Source organism: Marmota monax, unplaced genomic scaffold (assembly GCF_021218885.2).
Source record: "Marmota monax isolate L192 unplaced genomic scaffold, Marmota_monax_Labrador192_F-V1.1 WCK01_AAM20220418_F8-fsc00061, whole genome shotgun sequence".
NCBI classification, from domain to species: Eukaryota; Metazoa; Chordata; class Mammalia; order Rodentia; family Sciuridae; genus Marmota; species Marmota monax.
In genome coordinates, this window is record NW_026695230.1 from 11,049,899 (window position 1) to 11,071,620 (window position 21,722).

Genomic DNA, 21,722 nt, shown 5'->3' on the forward strand with positions numbered 1-21,722 from the left:
AGGGAAGAAAAATGTAAACGAGTAATAAAGGAAAAAAATCCAAGAGAAGAAAGAAAGCGTGAAGAGGGAACATCAATGTGTAATGGTAATCACAGTAAGGGGAAATGTAGCCAGTTACAAAGTTTATCAAGGTTGAATTATAGAGAGGGGAGATGGAAAGGGAGGAGAGAGGGGAGATATGATGGATGGATCCCTTGATCCTACTAAGTGTTGGCTACAAGAAATATCCCTAAATCAAAAAGATCCAAAACAGTTTAAAGTTAGTTTACAAAAGTGCAGAAGCTAGACCAAAATAGGGGGAAAAAACTGGGACAGGAGGTATCCCATGAAAATAAAAAGAAGATCAATAGAGCAGAGGAAGGGGATGGAAGGAGGACAGGAAAGGAGAAGAACAGTGGAATGAAGTTGACCAAACTATGCTATGTACTTAGGAGAATATACCACACTGAATTTCACCCTTACGTGTATCTATAAAACACTATTTTTTTAAACTATGAATAAATGGAAGGAAGACCAGTAGAGAAAGGGGAACAGGAGGAGGGAGACAGGGAGGGAGGGGGGGAGTACTACGGACCGGAGGGGAACAAATTCTATTCCAAGCTTGTATGATTATGTCAAAATTAATTCCAATGTTTTGTATAACTATGATGCATTAATAACAATGCATTAATAAATAATAATTACATTAATAATTGTATTAATAGTAATATTATATACATTAATTATATATATATCATAAAATATTTAGAATTATCTGTTGCTGGTGTACACTGATAATTCAAAACACACTTCAAGCAAATAAGATAGAGCTAAAGAGATTCACTACATAAAAATTAAAAGTTCCACTCATCAAGTAGATACAATAATAAGGATAATTCTGAAATATGGTCTTAAGATAACTAGGGTAAAAACTGATAAAATTTCAAGGAGAAATGAACTAGTCAAGAATCACTATTGGAGATTTCAACACAATTTTCTCATTAGTTGATAAGACAAATAGAAAAATTATCAAAATGGCATAAAGGTTTGAATGACACAATTAAGTTAGATTTAATGTTTATGAACAGAATACTCTGTCCAATGTGTCAGAAATATACTGTCTCTTCAAACATTTTTTTAAAACTTATATTTTAATTAGGTATATATGACAGCAGAATGCATATTGAATCATAGTACACAATTGCAGCACAACTTTTCTTTTCCCTGATTGTATAATGAGTTGGGTTTTAGTTGACTAGTTTCTAGATCTTAAGCCTCAGCAAACTTCTCAAGATCACTACTATAGAAATTGCAGTCTCTATCTCAATACAAATATTGCCATATATTTGGATATTTTGAAACAGACATATCATAGGTCAAAGAAGAATTGATAGCAGAAATGAGAGAAAACCTGAAAGACTATGAAAATGCATATGTAAATATCTCCTAATACATAAAATAGAATTAAAAGCAAAAATCAGAGCCTTAAATGCTAATTTAAGCATTTCTAATTTAAGAAAATTTGAAAGCTAGAATACAAAACTTCTAACAATATTAGCAATTTTAAGAAGAAGAAAATAATTTCAAAGAAAGTATCAGAAGGAAAAGAGTTAAGGTAAGAACAAATGCTAAACAAAACACAAAACAAAAATAAACACACAAAAAAAATCCAGAGTTAAATTTTGTTTTATGAAAATATGAATAAAGTAGATAAACTTTTGGTAAGATCAGAACAAAAAGAAAAAAACATTAGTATTAAAAGACTTTTGTTAAGAGATCCTTGAAAAATACAATTTTCCAAAATTGACTCAAGAATAAATAGACCTATAAGCACTAAATGAATTAATCAATAGTTTAAAATCTTCCCATCAAGAAAAAGTCAGGCCCAGAGAAGTTCATAGATAACTTCATGTCAACAAAGGAAAGACGAAGCTACCCAAACTCTTTCAGAGAACAGGAAAAAAGAGAGCACACCTCAAGTGATTTTAGGAGGCCATCATAAATCTGATGCCAAAACTAGTCAAGAACAAAACAAGAAAGGAAATATATAAGCCATTCTCATATAAATATGGAAGAAACCATATTAAACAAAATTAGCAAAAAGAATCCATCTGTAGATGGAAAGGGTGATACATCATGGTTTTACTGGGTTTAGCTTAAATCACACAGTTATCATAACACTAAAAAATAGATGAATAAACTCATTATGTAAACAGGTTCTAAGAAAAAAAATTTACCACAATTTCAGTAGATGAAGAAAAAAAATTGAAAAATTCAATAGCCATTCATAACAAAACCCTCAAGCAAACAAGGAATAGAAGGGACCCTCCTTAAACTGATGATAGAGCATCTACCAAAAATAGCACAAACAACCTAATGAGGACACATTGGAAGTATTTCCTGTGAGATCAGAAACAAAATAAAGATGCCCAGTTCTCACCAACTTTTATTCATTATTGTATTAGAGACCTTAGCTAAGATAGAGAGAAAGAAAATGTATAAGATTACAGGAGAAAAATCAAACTGTCATTTGCAATAGTTAAGTTTTCCCCAGGGTTGGAACATCTGTGCACACATCTGGCTGGCACATCTGCCCTTGCACACAGCCAAGGGGTGGGGGTGAGGAAGCTGGCCCCTGCTGTGCTCACTCAGCCACACACCTATACAAGGCTGAGTCCACCAGGCAGTCCACTAGGCAAGCCAAGTGTCGTGGGTCTGTGTCCTTCCAGATGAAATACCTTTCCCTCATTCTTATAAGAATGCAATATAAAAATTGTGCTATGAATGAATAATTATGAATGCAATGCATTCCACTATTGTCATGTATGACATAAATAAATAAATAAAAGGAAAAAAAAGAATGCAATATGAACTAGCCTTTCACCCTTGTCTATGTAGAACACCCCAAAGCATCTACAAATAAATTATTTTAAATTATAAAGGATCTTAGAAAGTTTGCTAGAAATGAAGATGCAAAAGTCAAAGGTGGTAGGGGACACATCATATACCCTGAAATTTAAAAGAGAGGCCATTAGAAGAAGGGAGGGAGGGAGGAAGGGAACAGGGAGAGACCAATCATTGATAAGAGCAGCAAAAGACATAAGGAACATCAAAATGAGTCAATGTGCAAGCCCCTTATTGAGGAAGCTGTAAAACATTACAAAAATATTTCAAAGAAGGCCAAGGTAAACAAAGAGATATTTCAGCTATATGAAGGATCATGCATGTGACAAGAAAATATCAATTCACTATAAATTTATCTACAGATTTGTTGTAATCCTAATCAAATCCCCATAGGATTTTTCCCTAAAATTTGACAAGTTGAATCTGAAATAGATAGGCAAGATATTCCTGAAAAAGACATTAGGGGGACTTTTCTTGCCAGATACTAAGGCTTTTCCTAGTAAATACAATATGAAGTTGACCCTGGAGTAAATTTCAGGAACTGAATGGTAGCCTCCAAGATAGACTTCATTGTCCAATATGAAAACTAGATTCATGACAAATGACAGTGACAGATTTGGAGCTTACACACATCCCAAACCACAAGCAGAAGGTGAATGGAATTGGGGGAATAACAGCAGAAGATATTTACCACCATTCCTGCCTGTCTGAGGGGAAGATTCTTCCTGCCCACACAGCTGCCCCAGGCTCGATTTCCCCCAGAGCAAAGATCTGGCTGGATTGAGCCAGAGAGAAGCTTGTTAAGAGGGCTACTTAATTTAAGAGCCCCTTTCTGCAGTCAGGAAAAAAAAAAAAAAGAGCTCATCTCGAGGACCAAACAGATGACAGCTTCTAAAAAAACAAGAAAAGGAAGGTTAATTAGGAGGTTAATTGATTAAGGGCAGGGCCAGATACCCACTACCCTGCTAAAACAGCAGACCTCACACAGAAGCAGGGGTAAAAGAGAGACTAGAGGAACTACTGCCACCACACCCTTTCCATATTCAGGCACAGGGCCACCTAGCCCCTCACTACTGGCCTGGATGGGGCTGCCCCAGGCTGAGTACTCAGCCCAACACAGGACGGGTCTATGGTGAACATAACAACGCCCATCCCATCTAGTCTTTATGCTGCCCTTCCCAAATCTAAAGGGTGACACAAAAGATCACAAACTGATGGCCAAGAAACCTCCAGCCTAGTCTCAGTTTTGCCAGTAATGATCTGCGTCCAGTTATTTTATCTCTCTGGGTCTTTTTGCTCTAGGCAAACTGGGGGTATTATTTCATTCATATATATATATCTGGCACAGTTGTTGCAAAGATCAAAATATAATAATAGATGTGACAGTACTTGGTGTCCTTATATGAGGCAGTGAAAATACAAAGGCTTGGTTAAGGAAAATGGTCTCTGGAAATAAGAGTCTCTTAAAAGACCCAAAGGAATGAATTTATACAGGTGGATTTTTAAGCAGTGAAAAATGAGCCCTGCATCAAACAGAATCTGGAAGTCAGGGTCCTAACTAAAATTCCTGTTGCCGTAATATAAGCAAGAAACTTAGAACGTTATAGCAAGACAGGGCCTCAGGAATTGTCTTTGTCCAGCCCTGCAGTTCTACGAAAGGAAAATGAAGTCCCGAGGAGGCAAATGACTTACCAAAGTCACACAGAAAATCAATAGCTGATCCCAGATCAGAACCCCAGTTCTTCTAAGTCTCTCAGGTTCTGTCTGAAATCTAGCTTGGTCCCCAGTAACTACCTTGGACATCATGATGCCCCACATCTGAAGAAAACACCACTGCCTTTTCTGGAGGTAGATCAGGGGACATTTACTTTCCTGTGTCTACTGGTTGTTTGCTCACAAGAGGAACTCACGCCCCTCTGTGTGGAGTCCCTGTAGACCCTAGAGCACAAGGCAGACTAGATGTGTGGGCCAAGAGCTGAAGAGTCACTTACCCCACCCCGACCTCCAGCACTGATGCAGACCCTGGGGCCTGAGTTGGCAGGAGCTATGGCCCTCATTCCACAGACTCTTTGGGAAAGTGTATCCCCCACCAGCTGTCCCATCTAGGACCCTGAATACACGGAGGGGCCATGCCAAGGACACATCTGTCTGAAGTTTGACTTTTAGGTCAAAGATTTCTGGATGCTGGGGAAGAGACTGCTTTTACAGTGACCTTCAGCAACTTGGGACAGTAGGGGAACAAGTAAGTAGGTCTGGTAAAGTACCCAGAGGCCCAGGCTCAGGCCAGACTAAGCCCCAAATGCACACCCTAAGTGCCCACTGGAGGCTGGGAGTCCCCCCGTAGACTGCATTCTCTCCAGCTGGGCACAAGATTTCTCCTCTTGCAGTGGCTTCAGGGAGGACACACCAGCCCCTCTCCCACACCAGCTTTCCTCTCCCTCTCTCTCTCTCAGTAGGCACCTTCATGGTGGCAGGCCCTTTTAACCACATGTGTTCATGGCCACCAGTAAGACTTTGCCAGGGTTATGAATATAAGTGAGTCCAGAAAAAAAACGGTCACAGGCAAAGCCATATGATTGCCTAAAGACCCAGAGCTGGGCTCTGTCCCCAGCCACAGGCAGGTCTTTCTGATCCCACAGCTGGCCAGCTCTGAGGCCAGCCTAACATCCTGTCTTGGTCTAGGTCAAGAGGGGAGAGAGTATGTTCCTGGGGGCCAAGGAGAACATCTGTTCTGTATCAAGCTCCAGGAGGTGATAGAGAAAGCAATGAATAATTTCCCCTCCTTAGAATTTCCTCCTCCATGGAGAGAGATATATAAATGCATAATTAAATAAAATATAGTGATTCTCCCAACACAAGTTCAATAAAATGTTTGACCTTTCTTTGCCATGAGCACTCTATCTGGTCTTGGACAATATATGCCCTTTCTGGAGGCCTCCCATTTCCCATCTGTAAGAGGAGAGGGCTGGGATAGAGGAGCCTCTTCTCTGGATCTAATATTCCTACAACCCAATGATCTCCCTCCCCCAGAATTTTCCAAAAGAGTCTTGATCAGAAGCCAGACCCAAACTCTTTCTCCAGCTTGCTCCGTCCCCAAATCAAGGCTGTTCTGTGTTCTTTGCTTAAGGGTGGCTTTAAGTTAAAGGATCCATCTGGGGTTTGTCCCGTGACATCCACTCCCTTTGGCTGGTTATATGAGCCATTGCATACCTGGCTACAGATCATCTGGGGGCCACCCCCACAGAATCCCCGCTGGACATAAATCCAAGAAGGCTCACTCAAGCCCACAGTCTTTCTGCCCTCCCAGCCCCCAGCCTACCTCTCCTCATGCTATCTGTTTCAGCCTTTTAAAATACAATTCTCCTTGTAATACCCTCTCCAAAACCTGTTATGTGTCCCTTAGTCTCTGTCTCAATTCGGGTCTGGTTCCTCAGCCTCCCATGGCTCTCCAGGAAGTCTTCCTGCCCCCCCCACCTCTCCTTAGCATTGCCATCCTGTACATAACATGTTCCTTAAGTTCAAGCTTCAAGAAAATTGTCCTACTGTCCTTCAGGACCGACTTTCCCTCCTGCCCATCAAGATTCCATTTAAATGTGAGCTCCATCCAGAAGCTTCCTGCTTCCTCTGACCACCCGCCACCACAGGACTCCTAGAACACTGAAGTGTTGATGGCCCTCCTCCTAGGCTTGCTGGACCCTGCCTGGCTTCATGGCTGACCATGACCTCCTATGGGAGCCTCTTGTCTCCAAGATAGGGCCAAATTTCCACAAGAATATGTCCACGTTGGTCATTGTCTGATGCAATGCTCCACATGTAGCAGGTAAGGACTTGTTAGAAGCAAAGAAGAGAACTAAACAGATCACTTGGGGACAGAAGGAACAGATGAAAGTGATGAAAGGCCTCAAAGGCACTGTTACGTGGACTTTCACACAATAAAAACTAAATGAACCGGTAAATGAATGTAAAAGTGGACTTGATCCAAATCACCATCTTCTGTCACTTAAATTACTAAATAGGCACCTCAGTCCTCTCTCTTCCTCCTTCCCACAATTTATCATCTTCATAGCAGCCAGAGCACATCATTTCTATGCTCAAAATTTTCCAATGGAGACCAGAGCGCCACATCGCCCACTTCTCGGCCCCCCTCTGCCTGGTGCGCAGCTCTGAGAACCCTCAGCAAAAGGTCTGCAGGTGCGCCTACAGGTTCCAGTGCTGCCACGGGCAGCAATCAGAGAATTCAGCAGACACAAAACCAAGTAGATGATGTTGTGGACAGAATGACAGTCAACGTGGACAAAATGTTAGAAAGAGACCTGATGAGCTAGGTGACCCTGCAGATGCATTGCAGACGGGAGCTTCTCCATCTGCGACAAGTGCTGCCATTGAAGAGAAAATATTGGTGTAAGAATTACAGGAAGTGGGAAGTAGGGATTAGCATTTTGGTTGTCATTATTGTCATCATCATCCTATGGTGCATCTCTTAATGAAGACCTGGGGAAACTCAAGCCTGCCGTCTTTAAGAAGCCTGCCGTCTTTAAGACCTTGACTTAGAAACTGCTATATAATCCAGCTTACCTACTGTTATTTCCAAATGATTATTTTTGTTAGTTCAAGTAAAGTTTGGTTTCTAGGCTGTCGCCCTTGTTTCTGAATAGGCGCTCCAAATCAGAGGGTCAGCCTGCCCACGTTTTGCATAGTGACTTTACAGATTTATCTATGAGCAATTGAGGACGTCGGGGACTCCAGAGTGCTGTAATCTAGGCTTACTATTGTCACTAATTCACTGCCATTGATTCCAGTTAAGGGAATCTATTCTAAGTTCACTATCCTGGTAATTTGACATTATCTTCAGAGCAACATTTTAAACTATTGGATAATCAGATTTCCAACTTGTACCTTCCAGGAAGAACACTACTGCCTAATACCGATCTGTGACAATAACAGGCTGTGCCTTATTTGGATACTTTCCTGGTGCCCTGTAAGCCCTCTTCTTTTTGTAAGCACTACTGGCTGTGTTTAAAATAAGATGTTGACAAAGAATTTTTGCTATTTCATTAGAAAAAAATTTTTCCGATGAGGCTGGGGTTGTAGCTCAGTGGTAGAGAAATTGCCTAGTATATGTGAGGCACTAGGTTTGATTCTCAGCACCATATAAAAATAAATGAATAAATAAAAGTATTATGTCCATCTATAACTAAAAAAAAACACAACTTTCCAATGTCCACCTATATCATTCAGATTAAAAGTTGAAATCTTGGGGCTGGGGTTGTGGCTCAGTGGTAGGGCATTTGCCTTGCATATGTGAGGCACTGGGTTTAATTCTCAGCACTGCATATAAATAAATGAATAAAATGAATGTTCATCAACAACTAAAAAAATAATTATGGACTGGGGTTGTGGCTCAGAGGAAAAGCGCTCACCTAGCATGAAAGAGGCACTAAATTTGATCCTCAGCACCACAAAAAAATTAAATAAGAGTATTGTATCAACCTATAACTAAAGAATAAATGTTTTTAAATTTTTTTAAAAAAACTTTTAAGTCTTCAAATAACATATTCAAGCCTTCATGCCCCCAGTAATGCACTGACCTCAATGACTTAAAGTCTCCCCATCTCTCACTTCATTCCAGTCATATTGACTTTCAGGCTCTTCCTCAAACATGCCTCAGGGCCTTTGCCCTTGCTGTTTTCTCTATTTGACCACTCTTCCCCAAAATATTCGCATGGGTCTCACCTTCACTTCTTCCATGACTTGCTCAAATGTCTATTCCAGAGAAGCTCCCACATGAAGGTACGCACCCCTGCCACTCCTGGAGCTCCCTTACCATTTTCTATACCTCTCCATAGCAATCAGTACTGCTTTGCATCCTGCACATGTCCCTGTCTTCCCAAATAAAAAAGAAAATCCTATAAGGACAAGAAATGTGTGTTTGGCTCACTGATGTATCTCCAGGGCACATAGGAGCTGAGCTGATCCTTGTTGAATGAATGTGTGAGCGAGGGAAGGAGAAGATGGGTCTGTAATCTAGACGCTGGCCAACTTCAGCTGTTTTTCTAAGATGCTCTTATCTGATGCAACTGCCATTGTCCTATGTCTGCTCAGTTCCAGCTCGTCTGCCACTGCAGCAGATGGACAGCACACATTCTGGGGAGCTCTTTGTAAATGACAGCCCTGGGAGAATGGACAGAGCAGCTTCTGGAGAGGTGGGGCCAGGATTAGTCCACTGCCTGGTTTCTAAATGCCACATTTTAAAATCCCCCCTCCCTTCCTCCAGCCTCTCTGTAAATTCCACAAGGTTAAAATGCAAACATGGCAGAAAATGAAGAGGAAAACTCACAGGGAGCTATGTTTCTCTTTGCCTTTCAGGTCTGAGTCCCTATCCACTCTGCAGAGCCCAGTTATTACCTTCCATCTGTCTGATCAATGAGTCAAACTCCTAACCTCGCATCAATGGAGAGCCAGAAAAGCAGAGAGCCAGACAAGAGGGGTAAGCAGTGTGGCAGCTCGGTCAGCCATTGTAACCCCTGAGGACTGAGGTACCCTGCAATCCCATGAGGCCCAGCACTCGGCCAGCACATCTCCCCCAGCCCCGATGGTCTCCTTACCTGGCTTTCCAAGTGGGACAGGGTGACTGGCCTAGACAAAAGGAGAGAGGGAGGAAGGAGAGGAATACCAGGGTGACTCATCAGCCTTGAGTCTTGCTTACAAACCCAGCATAAATTTTCATTAGTGAATGGATAAGTGGGTAGCAGATGGGCGGGTATGTGAGTAACTGAAAGAAGATGACATCAATCACTGAATGAGAAGCTGGGTGAGGAGGGCAAGAGTGAAGGACCCGGGACACTGAACAGGCTGACCTGTCCTAGTGTTATGACATCTCTGCAGGAATGGCTCACAGGGCTTAGAAAGACCCATTCTGTGTTCTCTTTCAGGCCTACATCTAGTGGGGTTCCATGCGTTGGGGGAGGTTGGCAGCCCCTGGCCCGTGGGAATCATGAAAGTAATTCTTAACTTTTGCAGAGTTTGCAAAGATCTTCCAAACAAAGCAGCCAAGGAAAGTTAGGACCACTTGAAAGCCTCTCCTATTTCCATAAAACCCAGATATGGGGTAAGTGAAGAAGCCACGGCTCAGACATGCCATACTAGTAACCACCTTCTCCTCCTTAGAATCATCCAGGAATCTGATGTCACCTATCACTAGTTCCCCAAACCTCCTGACTGATAGTCTAACTCGTTTGCCCAAAAGATGGTAAAGTCTCTGGGGGACAGAAATGTGGCTAACATACACCTCAAACGTGACATTTCTCAAAGTGAATTTTTATCTTTACCTTCAAATCTACTTGGCTTTTAAATTTTTATTCTAACCAAATAGTACCATCCATCATCTATCTGGTTGCTTAGCTGATAAAGTTTCGTTCACTCATTCAGCATGTATTTGTGGCCTGCATCAGTAACATGGTACCTTCTAGGATGAAAAAATGAGCAAAACCAGACATGGTCCCAGACCCCATAGAACTCATCATCAAATAGAGAAGATAAGCATTAATTATTAAATAAACATGCAAAACTGCAACTGCAATAAAGCTTTGGAAGGAGGCAGATGTGTTTGAAAGCTTTATAAAATGGAATTCAACCTAGTCATGGAGTCATAGAAGTGACAACTGAACTGAGAACTGGGAGATAAGTAGGAATTGGGTAAGTGAAGAAAGGAAGAGTGTTCTACGTAGAGGAACAGCCCAGCAAAGGACTGATGTGACAGGGGCCTACGAAGCCTGAGGGAAGCTGTGGACAGGGTGGCTGGCCTAGACAAGCATGACCTTTACCTTAAGGCCAATATGAAGCCTCTGAAGTATGTTTAAGGAGGAAAACAACCAGAACAGAGTCGTGCTCTGGAATCTGCTCTGGCTGCTGTCTGGAGAGCGGCCAGCATAAATGTAGGTGGGCCATGGGGAAGCTCTTGCGGTATCCAAAAGCATGAAAATGGCACCTCAAACTAGAGTGATGCTGGCGGGTGGGGGAAAGTGATGGATTTGAGATGAGCATTAAACATTAAAGAAGATGTGGGGATGGCTTGGATCCGGGAGTTGAGGGAGAGAGGTGGTAAGGATGATTTCCAGGTGTCTCTAACTTGTGCAGCTGCATTAAGGGGGGGAGGTGGAGCTATTTGGTGAGATCTGAAATGCTTGGTGAGGATGAGCCATGAGGAAGGCCATTCGGGGAAGAATCCAGAAGCTGGGTTTTGTACTTGTCGAGTCTGACACCAACCCGCCAGACCCCTTGACTCCACCTCCCTCCTCCATCTGCACTTCTCAGTCACTGTGCCCTTTTGACTCTGCCCCTTGTCCATCCTGACTGACTTCAGCAGTAATTATTGCCTGGACAATGAAAACAATCTCCAGGCTCTCTCTCCTTTCCATCCAGGTACCTCAAGCTGTGAGTCTTTCTAAATATCACTTCCTAAAAGAGACCCCCCTGACCACCCAGTCTAATGTACCCCCACTCTATTGCTCGCTGCCTCGGGCACTTAGGCTTGTTTTCTTCTAAAAATATGTAGCAGTGTATCACATTTGTTTATTGTAGAGATAGATACATATGTCCTAGCCCTGATAAAGGGGCATAGAACAGGTGACACACCAAGTAACCAGGGGCACCTGCAGCCTCTGAATCTTGGCTTCCAAAGACCACTCTTCACACAAAGGATCCAGAACTCCTGGGACAAATGGGCTGGAGCAAGGACAGAACAAGATGAGCTGGTAAATTCTTGCCACAGCAGATAGTAAGGAAGTACTCTGAGAATCATGAGGACATGTAACAAAGGAACAGAAACCAGTGTGTACAACTTCTACTGATGGAATCTGGGACCATGTGAACATCAAATAAAATAAAAATAGTAAGAGATTGTAACTCATTGAGTAGATGAGGAATATATGAGACCCAAGCAGGAAGTAGGAAGGGAAAGAAGGAAGGAGAGAGGGAAGAAGGGAGAAGGCCAACATAAAACATAAAAGAAGCCAGGTGTGATGGTGCACATTGGTGATCCCAGCAGCTTGGGAGGCTGAGGCAGGAGGACCATGAGCTCAAAGCCAGCCTCAGCGAAAGTGAGGCACTAAGCAACTCAGTGAGAGTCTGTCTCTAAATAAAATAGATAAAAGGGCTAGGGATGTGGCTCAGGCGTTGAGTGCCCCCCTGAGTTCAATCCCTGCTACCAAAAAAAAAAAAAAAAAAAAACCTGAAATTGATTAGGACATTTTTATATGTGTTCATATATACAAGAAAAATAAATACAGTAATATCCAAAACATGAAACATAAATTATATAAACAAATATATGTAAAAATAAGTATATTTTATGCTTATAAGTTAAAATGATATATTTTAATATTATTGGAGAGAGAGAAAATTAGAAATGATAAAACAAATGAAACCTCATGTGCACAATTGAGGGCCAGGGATAAAGAGGAATTTTTGATACCAGTCTTGAAAGCTTTAATTTTTTTGATATCATGTCAAAATTAAAAGTGACATGAAAATAGTAAGTAGGCAACAAATGTGTGCTGATAATTGAGTGAACCCATATCCAGCCATGATGCTCACTGCTTAAAATACCCCAGCGCTTGCTATAAGTGGCTGGGGGTGGGGATCGGTTATGCATGTGCTTAGCATTCACAGGGTCCTGGGTTCAACAGACAGCCCTCCCTCCAAAAATCTCCTGTCTGATTCCCCATGACTACTGTCCACCGTGGCATAGGATATAGTCACAACTCCTTATCACACTCAGCAAAGCGTCTTGCCTCAGCACATGCAGGCGGTTTCCTGGAACACTTTTCTCTTAACTTTCTGGCCACTTCCAGTTACCCCTCAAGACTCTCACCTCTGGGCAGCTTCTGACGGGCACAGTTGGAGATGACACTTCCCCACTCAGACACCAATGACTATAGGACCCACTTTGATCATGCCACACAGACAGGCCCTTCTGTGTTTATAATTCTGTCTTGCCACATGTTCTGATTGCAGCCTGAGGACTGAGATGTTCCCTACCCCCTCAGTCCCAGCACAAGAAAAGACCTCAATTAATACTTGAAGCATGAATAAATCAGTATTGACTGAACTTTCTGGATCTTCAAGAGAGTGTCTCCTTCATTCTCTTCAAAAAATGTAGAAGTGAGGGAAATGGCTTCTTCCCACATTTTACACACAAGGAAGGAGAGATCCAGAAAAGGTAAGTGACTTGACACAGATAACACAGTGTGCCCTTAGGCTGAGCTAGAGCTGGAATCCAAGCTCCTGCCAGTCAGTCAGTGTTCTTTCACAGAAGGTGAGTGGGACCAGAAGGGAGGATATTGCCTTTCATGGTTTGTCTATTCTGTGCCAAATGGTGTGCTTCAAATAAGTTTTCTTATTCTAGTCTCACCGTTTTAGTGCAAACAACCCCCTTTTACAGATGAGCAAACTGAGGCTCCAGTTCAGAACTGTCTGGCTGCAAAGTCCATGCTCTTTCCCCTGTACATTGCCAGGATGTGCTGCCCACCTCTGATCCTCCATCAGAAGTGAAAGGTTCTAAGTGGAAAGTTCTGTCCATGGCAGCATCTTGGAAACCAGCATAACACACAGGCCACAACGCAGCTCACACCCTCAGACCACAGGCCTCATTTCACATGGCTTCCAAACCAGGATATTTGGTTTGTAAGACAAAACCTCCATTTCTCCAGCAGAAAGTGAACACTATACACAATCACCCAGTTAAACTGCTGACGCCTACAGATACTGCATCACGCTGAACAAAGTCTTCTCTGCCCAGAGACATCCTCAAAATATCCAGGACTCCCCCAGAGCTTGGCATTGAGGGGACCTAGAGCTGGGGGAGGGGAGACTGGGCTGGCTGGATTTCAGAGGCTGGGTGCAGGTCCCCAGGACAGACGTTGCTTCAGGGAAGGGGAAAGCCACAGAAGTCCAGTGCTGCCCACCCCCTGGTGCTGGAGTGTGGATCCCTGCCCAGCCCAGGAGGCCTTTCTCATCCCCCTCCATCCCTGCTTCCCACTGAGGAGTCTCCATCTAAGGCAATGATGCTGATCACATTCAGGTCTTGGGGCCAGAGAAGTCAAGCCCTTTGCCCCTTCCCCACTTTGCCTAAATGACTGCTTTTACCTGACTTCCAGGCCTTCAATATGGGGGAGTTCCCAGTCTCTTCAGAGGTCAGTGGACACCCACCACAGTCTCTGGAGTCAGACAGACCTGAGAAGGAATCATTGCTAGCTCCCTGTGCTCATCATTTATACTTGCAGGGCTTCAGTTTCTTTATATTTAAATAAAAGTACCTATTTCAGAGGGGTTTTGTAGCAAAAGATGCAAAGAACCAGAAAAAGAAAAAAGGTTATTCACTAAACAAATGTGAGTCACCCTGAGCCTGAGCCACTCATCCCCACATAAGTCCTGACACCTCACCTGGTGAATCCGTTTTCCCTTGGATGAATTTGAAGTCCAGGAAACAAGCAAAGGAGAAATAGTATTAATCTTCAGCAGAGATGTCATTGAGTCCATGTTGAAGTGACATTTATCTGGGAAGGAACAAACACCTTGTCCACACCTAGCACCACCACACAGTTCCTGGTCACCGTGAATTTCCTCTTTCCCATTTTGTGGTCAGATGCTTCCAGCAAGGTTAGCCTTGAACATGGGCATCAGCCACCAGGACCAAGAGGAAGGCATCTAACACAAAGCCTGAAAGCCTACCACTAGGGATGTCTAATCTTTCTCCAGTGCTAAGAACTGCTCTCCATATACCCTTTGCCAAGCATTAATGGCCTTGGGCAGAGTAAATTATTCAGTATTGGGGTCAATTGGTTAGAAGTTTCTCTGGTTTTGCAATATGGCTAAACCCCTACCCTGCACTCTGCCAATAAGAGGTAACAAATGACTTCATGGGCATTTGGTAGACTTGAGATTCTTTATGGGGGAAAAGGGCTGAGATCTGGTGTATGGTTTCACAGATGCAGGGGAGAGATCAGGATCGACCTCAAGTGCCCCTACACACTCCAGACTCCCCGCTTCTCATCCCAAGCTCTGAATCCACCAGGCCCTGATCAGGGAGGTCTATGCTGAGGGACGCAGGGCTCAGGTCCAAGAGACACAGGTCCCGGCAGAGCCCTGGGCGGGGCAGAGGTGCTTGAGGAAGGAGTAGCCTGGAGCCATGGCCAGGTTTAGGGCAAGGGTCAAATGCCTTCGGGCACCCAGACACTTGAGCTTTTGAGACAGAGAAGAGCTGGCAGCTGAAGCACTCAGAGCAGGGGGTGTTGGTCAATGGCCCAATTCATTCTCAACAATCCCCATTGTCTGAGCTAGCACAGAGATGGGCATTATCTCCCAAAGCCACTAGGAAGAAAAGCCCCAAGGCATGGTCGGGAATCAGAGCCCAAGAATACAGAAGCCACAATTGAGATATCTGGCTTAAAATTTGGATGACATATTTGAGATTGAGGATGTCTCAAAAAAGAACCCATTACAATGTAGTTCCCATCCTTGGAGACCAACAGAACGTCTAATTGCTGGCTGTTCATTTATTTATTCTGTTTTCTCTCTCTACAAAGAATATAGGAGTTTATAGTTAAAGATGTATAGTCTACAAAGTTGTTAATATAGAAATTAAAGAAATCAAAGCCCTGGTTCCAACTAACAGTTACTAGAATAGAGTAATATGATAGATTTAGAGCTTCCTAGCAGCCAAGATAAGAAGGGAACCACAATAAGGAAATACTTCCTTCTCCCATCACCTTAACTCTGCAGGAAGCCTGTTGAACTGATCACACCTTAACCATCCCCAAGGGTCCGGTCTAGGATCAGGCCAAGGGGAAAATAGATCCTAGTAATCCCTTCAGGAACTGAATGAACCTGACTTTTTCCCCTTGCATATTAGGGGAATTGATGGATTGCTCTTTAGACAAAACCACAAGTACTAAGAAAGAAGTCTAACTTCCCAACTGAAGGAGCACATTTAGTCTGGGTACCTCATGGAAACATGGTCAGAAGAGAATGGCCAGGATGGGAGAGATCTAGAATTCAAAATAAAATAATAACAATAATAATAATAACCATCAGCAGCTGTATTTTGAAGCACCTACACTTCTAAGCATTGTTGAGAGTGTCCCCAGATCAGAAAGATTTTGTCAAGAAAAGAAATATTGGCTAGAAGAGGGGAGAAGGGCAAAGCAAAGGCTATCCTTCCCCAGCCTGGAAGACTCAAAGTGGGGATGCCTGAGAGCAAAGACAAAGAATCAGCCCAGCTCCACTCGCTCATCCTCCCAGTCCCAAGGCTCACTGCTCTTTGGCAGCAGGGAGAATCCAGGGTGCAAGTGAGATCCTGGAGACAATGACAGGTGTTGAGGTCTGCCCCAGATCCTAGCCTTACCTTATTGCCTTGTGAGATTAGACTTTTCACCCCTACAAGGGCAAATGATGCTTCAAAGTCCCAGACCTTTAGGCTCAAGAATGCTCTCCAGGCCCGGTGGTGGCACACGCCTAATAATCCCAGAGGGTCAGGAGGCTGAGGCAGGAGAATCTTGAGTTCAGAGCCAGCCTCAGCAAAAGCGAGGCACTAAGCAACTCAGTGAGACCCTGTCTCTAAATAAAATACAAAATAAGGCTGGGGATGTGGTTCAATGGTTGAGTGCCCCTGTGTTCAATCCCTAGTACCAAAAAGAGAAGAATGCTCTCCAGCTGAGCTTCATAGGCACCCTCAGTTCAGATTAAACAAGATACCCCAAAAGCATCATATGACTACCTGCCCTGACCACCCCCACCCCCAGCCAAAGCTGCCTTACTTAAGGTATTCCCTGTTGAGACAGTTATTTGCACCCATTGTCATAGGTACATATAAGCAGGAAGGGTTAGGGGCACTGGGAACTAAAGGATGAGAATAAGAGCAAACTAGGGGTCTGTGTTTCTGCATGAGCATTTGACCATGTGGGTACATGTTGTATACATGTCATTTCCATGGGAGTACACAGTTAATGTATGTGTCTTTGCATGTGGCGTGTTTGCACCAAGAGGAAGTGTGTGCAAGACAGACATGTGGACAGCAATATGTGTGCACCTGAGCAGCTGCAAGCACGGTGTGGGTGCCTTGTGAGTGTACACTATGTGAGTGGACATCCCTCTGTCCTCCTGCCTCTTTGGTGTGAAAGTGAGGTCCCCCAAGTTGCCTCCCTATCCCTGGAGCATTCAAGCAGGGTCAGAGGCCCATTCACTCTGGTGTTAGCTGAGAGCTCTGAGCTCTTATTCTGCTCAAAGTCCTGAGAAACCAAAGCTGCTTGACACCTTGACACTGACAAGCCACCCCAGCTTGGGGCCAAGTCAAGTCACTCTAGAAATTTGAGTTCATATGTTACTCCTTATGCCCCAGCTTCTGGGGTCACAGGTTCAAACTCACACATCCATCATCCACATATGGACGGGCTCAAACCACTCAAGCGCACAAATGCACAGACACCATCCACCCAGGATGGCAGGTGCCACATAGACACACAGCCACCTGTGGACACACTCCAGGCGCACCACACACACTGACACACTCATGCCCACACTCACACTCTAGGGCACATGCTAGAAAATTCTTCATGCTCACATCCCAGGGCAGACACACTCCCTCCCACTGACACCCACCTACTATCCAAACAGTCACAAACCTTCTCAGTCCCCAACTGGGTGGCAGATCCAACCTCAGCCCCTGGATTCAGGCAGTCAGGAGGTCACCTTGTGTGCTTACTTACTTCTTCTGAGCTTGCGAGGGAGCAAGCGAGTGCGTGCGAGTGGCCAGTGGTGACAGGATGCAGCTGGAGTTCCAGAGGCCAGGCAGGCGCAAAGTGGCCGCTGGGGCCGGCCCAGCACAGGGGCCGCCCGCTGTCCCCCACCCCCCGCCCCCACCCGCTCTCCCCCGCCCACCGGCTCCGAGGCGGCTGCAGAATCCCAAGGTCGTTCCACAGCAGCGCTCCCTGCCAAGCCCCTGTCCCACGTCAGGCACCGAATCTCAGCTGGGCTGCGTGGGCTATTTCAGTGCCCCTGGCAGTGGAAACATCATGCTGTCATCTGTGGGAGCACTGGAATGGGGACGCGGTCAGGCCTAATTAGAGACCTGGCTCACCCATGGGCCAGGCGGGAGTCACGCAGGCAATCACCCCCAGCCGCGGAGCCATCAGGGCGGGACGCCCAGATGTGCCCTGCATGCCAACATCTGGAGAGGGGAAGGGAATGTGCTTCGATCATTTCTTTTGGAATTGAAGCAAAACAAGGAGGGATTTGGGTGCAGTTCACATGCCCTGTGGAGGGAGCCGCCTCACCCAGCAGCCTCCAGATGCCTGGAATGTGGCTCGGTTTATTCAATGCAGGTGCTTCCCTTTGGACCCTAAGTCACTCACATAAGTCACCCTTCACATCACAAGATCTGCCAAAAATGGCAGGGGCTGATGCAAAGACTCCTTCAACCTTGGGTGAATCAGACTCTCCCCACCGCAATCTGGACTGTGTCAAATGGCTAAGTCTAGAGAAGTCTGATTCCTACCCCAAAACTCAGGAATGTTGCATTCTTAAACAGCAAGGAAGCTTGGAGGTCATTTCATCCAACTCCCTCCTTCTTGCCATGAATCCCCAGCGCTTGGAGGACTCTATCCATTCTTGTAGCTCACCAAGAAAAAGCGGTCCCTGGCTTCCCTTGGGCCCTGTTCCAAAGCTTGAACTTTCTCATTGGCATCTAACCTAATCATGTGCCAACTAGGTCAATTTGCTACATTATATGTTCAAATCGAGGGAGAGGGAGAGCAGTGGCCATCCCTATGACACAAAGTTCACTCCAAGGTCCCACTTCAGCCATCTCTTCCTTGATGCTAATTATCTCTGTTTCTGTTCTCAGATTTTGACTAAAACTGTGTCACTCCCTGGCTTTGGACATTGCCATTAAGTCACCTGCCTCATCTCTCTAAGGGCCCAGGGCTGTATACTCTATATGTAGCCAAGTCTTTGACCCCAGCCTCCATCCATTCCAGACAACCTGGTTCTCCTCCCCAGCTCCTGTCTCAACAAGGACTGTCTCAGGGACTGGGACAGGGCTTGGGCTTCCAGTCAGCGGGTGGTAGATTCTAACACTGGGGCCATAGCATTACCCAAAGGGGCAGTTTGCATAATCTTTTCTCAGTCTGTTTCTGGTAGGTCATGTTTTGCTACATGTTCCCTTGAGACACTTGACATTAATGCCCCTCATCCAATACACACACACACATACACACACACAAAAAAAATAGCATGAGAGAAAATAGTCTAGACTTTGTCCTCAAAGAGACCTTTCTTTGCATCCTGCTTCTATACTTTCTAATTGAATGTCCTTGGGCAAGTCACTTAACCTCTCTCAGCTTCTGTTTTCCCCATATACAGTGAGTATCATAATCTCTGCCTGCTCCTAAGGTTTGGAAAGTATGGAATAAGGTCAGGAATATAAGATTACATGGAAAGCCAAGTTATGTTTTAATATACCAGAAATGGAATGAGGCTTAAATTATAAACAGCCAACAACATTAGCAAAAAAGCTTAAGAGGCTTTTATTTCTAAATCCGAATTCTGTGCCTGGATTTTGGGTCAAGGGAGGAATGACTTAGTTTGCTATGTGTTCCCTTGAGACACTTGACATTAATGCCCCTCACCCAGTGCTTGCGTGCACACACACACATCCCCCTTCCCAGATACCTACAGCACAGCACAGCCTCCTGGACTCCCATGGCCCCCAGCCGCCTGGGCCCTTGTTGGCCGCCTCTCCATTCGCTGGGGGCCGCCTCATGGCTCCAGTCTTGGCCCCACAGCAGCTCCAGGTCTCCTTACATGGGCTCCTGTGAACAGCTTCTCTCTCCTTGCCCATCCTTCTGAGCCATGGCCCTGGAAAACCTGTGACTCAAGGCAAAGCTGTCAGGGGCCTTCAAGATCCTTCAGGACTGAGGCCCCAAACAGCTTAAAGTTGAAATCTCCTCCCTCTGGCTCCCTCCCCTCTGCCTGCCTGGCTTCCCAGTGCTGTGCTGCTTAATTCTTAATGGAAATTCCATCTGCGATGCGGGCCCTAGCTGGCTCAAGAAGTCCAGGCGTGGGCCAACAGCAAATTCCACCCAGAGAGAAGGGGCCTGTCTGGCCATCTAGACACATGAACACAAATGTACCCACACACACAGACAGAGAGACATTCACAAATTCAGAGAGTCTCACCCAGACACAGCCATACACTGAAAGATAATACACATTCCAAGGAATAGCATTGTTGCATGGTACTGAGTACTTCAAAAGTTTCAACTCCTCTAATCCTCCCAAAAGCACTAGATTCTGGTATCATCACCATTTTACACACCAGGAAACTGGGACATGGGGAGCTTAAGTAACATGCACGGGCATCTGGTAATCACAGCCTAACACCTGAGCACTAGGAGCTCTATGAGAATCATACACCGACTGTTTCACTTTGCCTCCATAGTAACTTTTTGTAGATGTCATTTATTCCCATTGTACAGACAAGGAAAATGGAGACTGTGGCTTAAATCGCCTGTCTGGCCTCATGGATGGTACGATGAAGAAGTTTTCACACAGATATTCATGGGAACCCTCCTAGATGCACAGGGAGACACACAGGTAAGAAGACACATGCTTACACCCAAAAGGTATAGTCACAACAGCTTATTCTATCTAAACCAGGGTAGGAACCTCAGGAATGATCCAGAGCCATATCAGGCAAAGATTTCTGTTTTAGTCAGCTTTTTTGTTGCTGATACTAAAAGATCTGACCAGAACAATTTTAAAGGAGGAAAAGTTTATTTAGGGGCTCAGCATTTCAGAGGTCTTGATCCATAGACAGCAGGCCTCACTCCTCTGGGCTCAAGGTGAGGCAGGACTTCATGGTGGAAGAGTGTGGCAAAGGGAAGAGGCTCATGTGATGGGGAAGGAGGAGGGGAGGGGGGAGGGAGGAGGGGAGGGGAGAGGGAGAGAGAAGAGGAGGGAGAGGGGGAGGGGAGGGCTCCCCACTTATCAGATACAAATATATACTCCAAAGCCACACCTCCCAGCCACACCCACCTGCCTCCAGTTACCTATTAATCCCATCAGGGATTAATTCACTGATTAGGTGAAGGCTATAACCCTACCATTTCTCCTCCAAACCTTCTTGCATTGTCTCATATGAACTTTGGGGGAACATCTCACATCTAAACCATAACAGTCCCCTTCAGACTTGTCCTTCTCCATATCCTTCTCCCCTCCCAGGTGGCTTACCTTCAATTTACTGATCTTACACGTCACTTCAGCAAAGGCAAGCTCACGCTGAAGGGAAGAAAAGACTTCAGATTTCCACTGCACTCCTCCGGGTCCAGAGTCACTCCCCAGCACACCCTACGTGGTGACTGAGAAAAGGCTCAGCTACCTGCTTCTGAACAGATCACAAACCACACATAGGGAGCAACTCAGAGACTCTGAGCACTGCCCAGAGGCTGACCAAGGAGGCCTCCCAACCCCCACTACTTGGGCCCTACCCTCTAGACCTAAATGAGGCTGGACAGGGTATGGGACAAGGCATTGCACAGGAGTCCAAGCTTCAGAGAGAGCAGATCATACTCCACAGATCTGGTGAGCCCCTGGTGGATGGGAGAATGGGAACTTGACTTACAACATAGGGCTATAACATAGGACAAGCAATGAAGTCCTGAGCTTGGGGAATTGTGTGAGAACAGATGTGCAGGAGAGATCCCATCCAGAACTCACACACTGCTTGCAGTTTCCATGTTATATTGGGTGTCTCCAGGCAGGGGCAGGAGATGAGCTGGCCCTGG

General features: G+C 44.9%; 1 protein-coding gene and 1 pseudogene across 4 annotated transcripts in view; one reads left to right on the top strand and one right to left on the bottom strand.

Annotated features, from left to right (window-relative positions):
* The window catches only part of Insc (INSC spindle orientation adaptor protein), a 312,207-nt gene extending 292,397 nt beyond the window's left edge, over nt 1–19,810 (bottom strand). Inside the window, exon 1 of one of the 4 annotated variants that reach the window (XM_058576933.1) lies at nt 17,562–17,751. Coding sequence is in view for 1 of the 4 variants with exons in the window: in XM_058576934.1 (XP_058432917.1) it covers nt 19,613–19,777 (165 nt within the window). In the remaining 3 variants the exon portion in view is untranslated. Of the gene's footprint in view, nt 1–17,561; nt 17,764–19,612 lie in introns of those variants that run through there. The other 3 variants (XM_058576934.1, XM_046438204.2, XM_046438203.2) reach the window with 3 other exon arrangements.
* On the top strand, nt 3,102–7,367 carry LOC124088391 (vesicle-associated membrane protein 3-like; annotated as a pseudogene).
* Nucleotides 19,811–21,722: the final 1,912 nt, after the last annotated feature.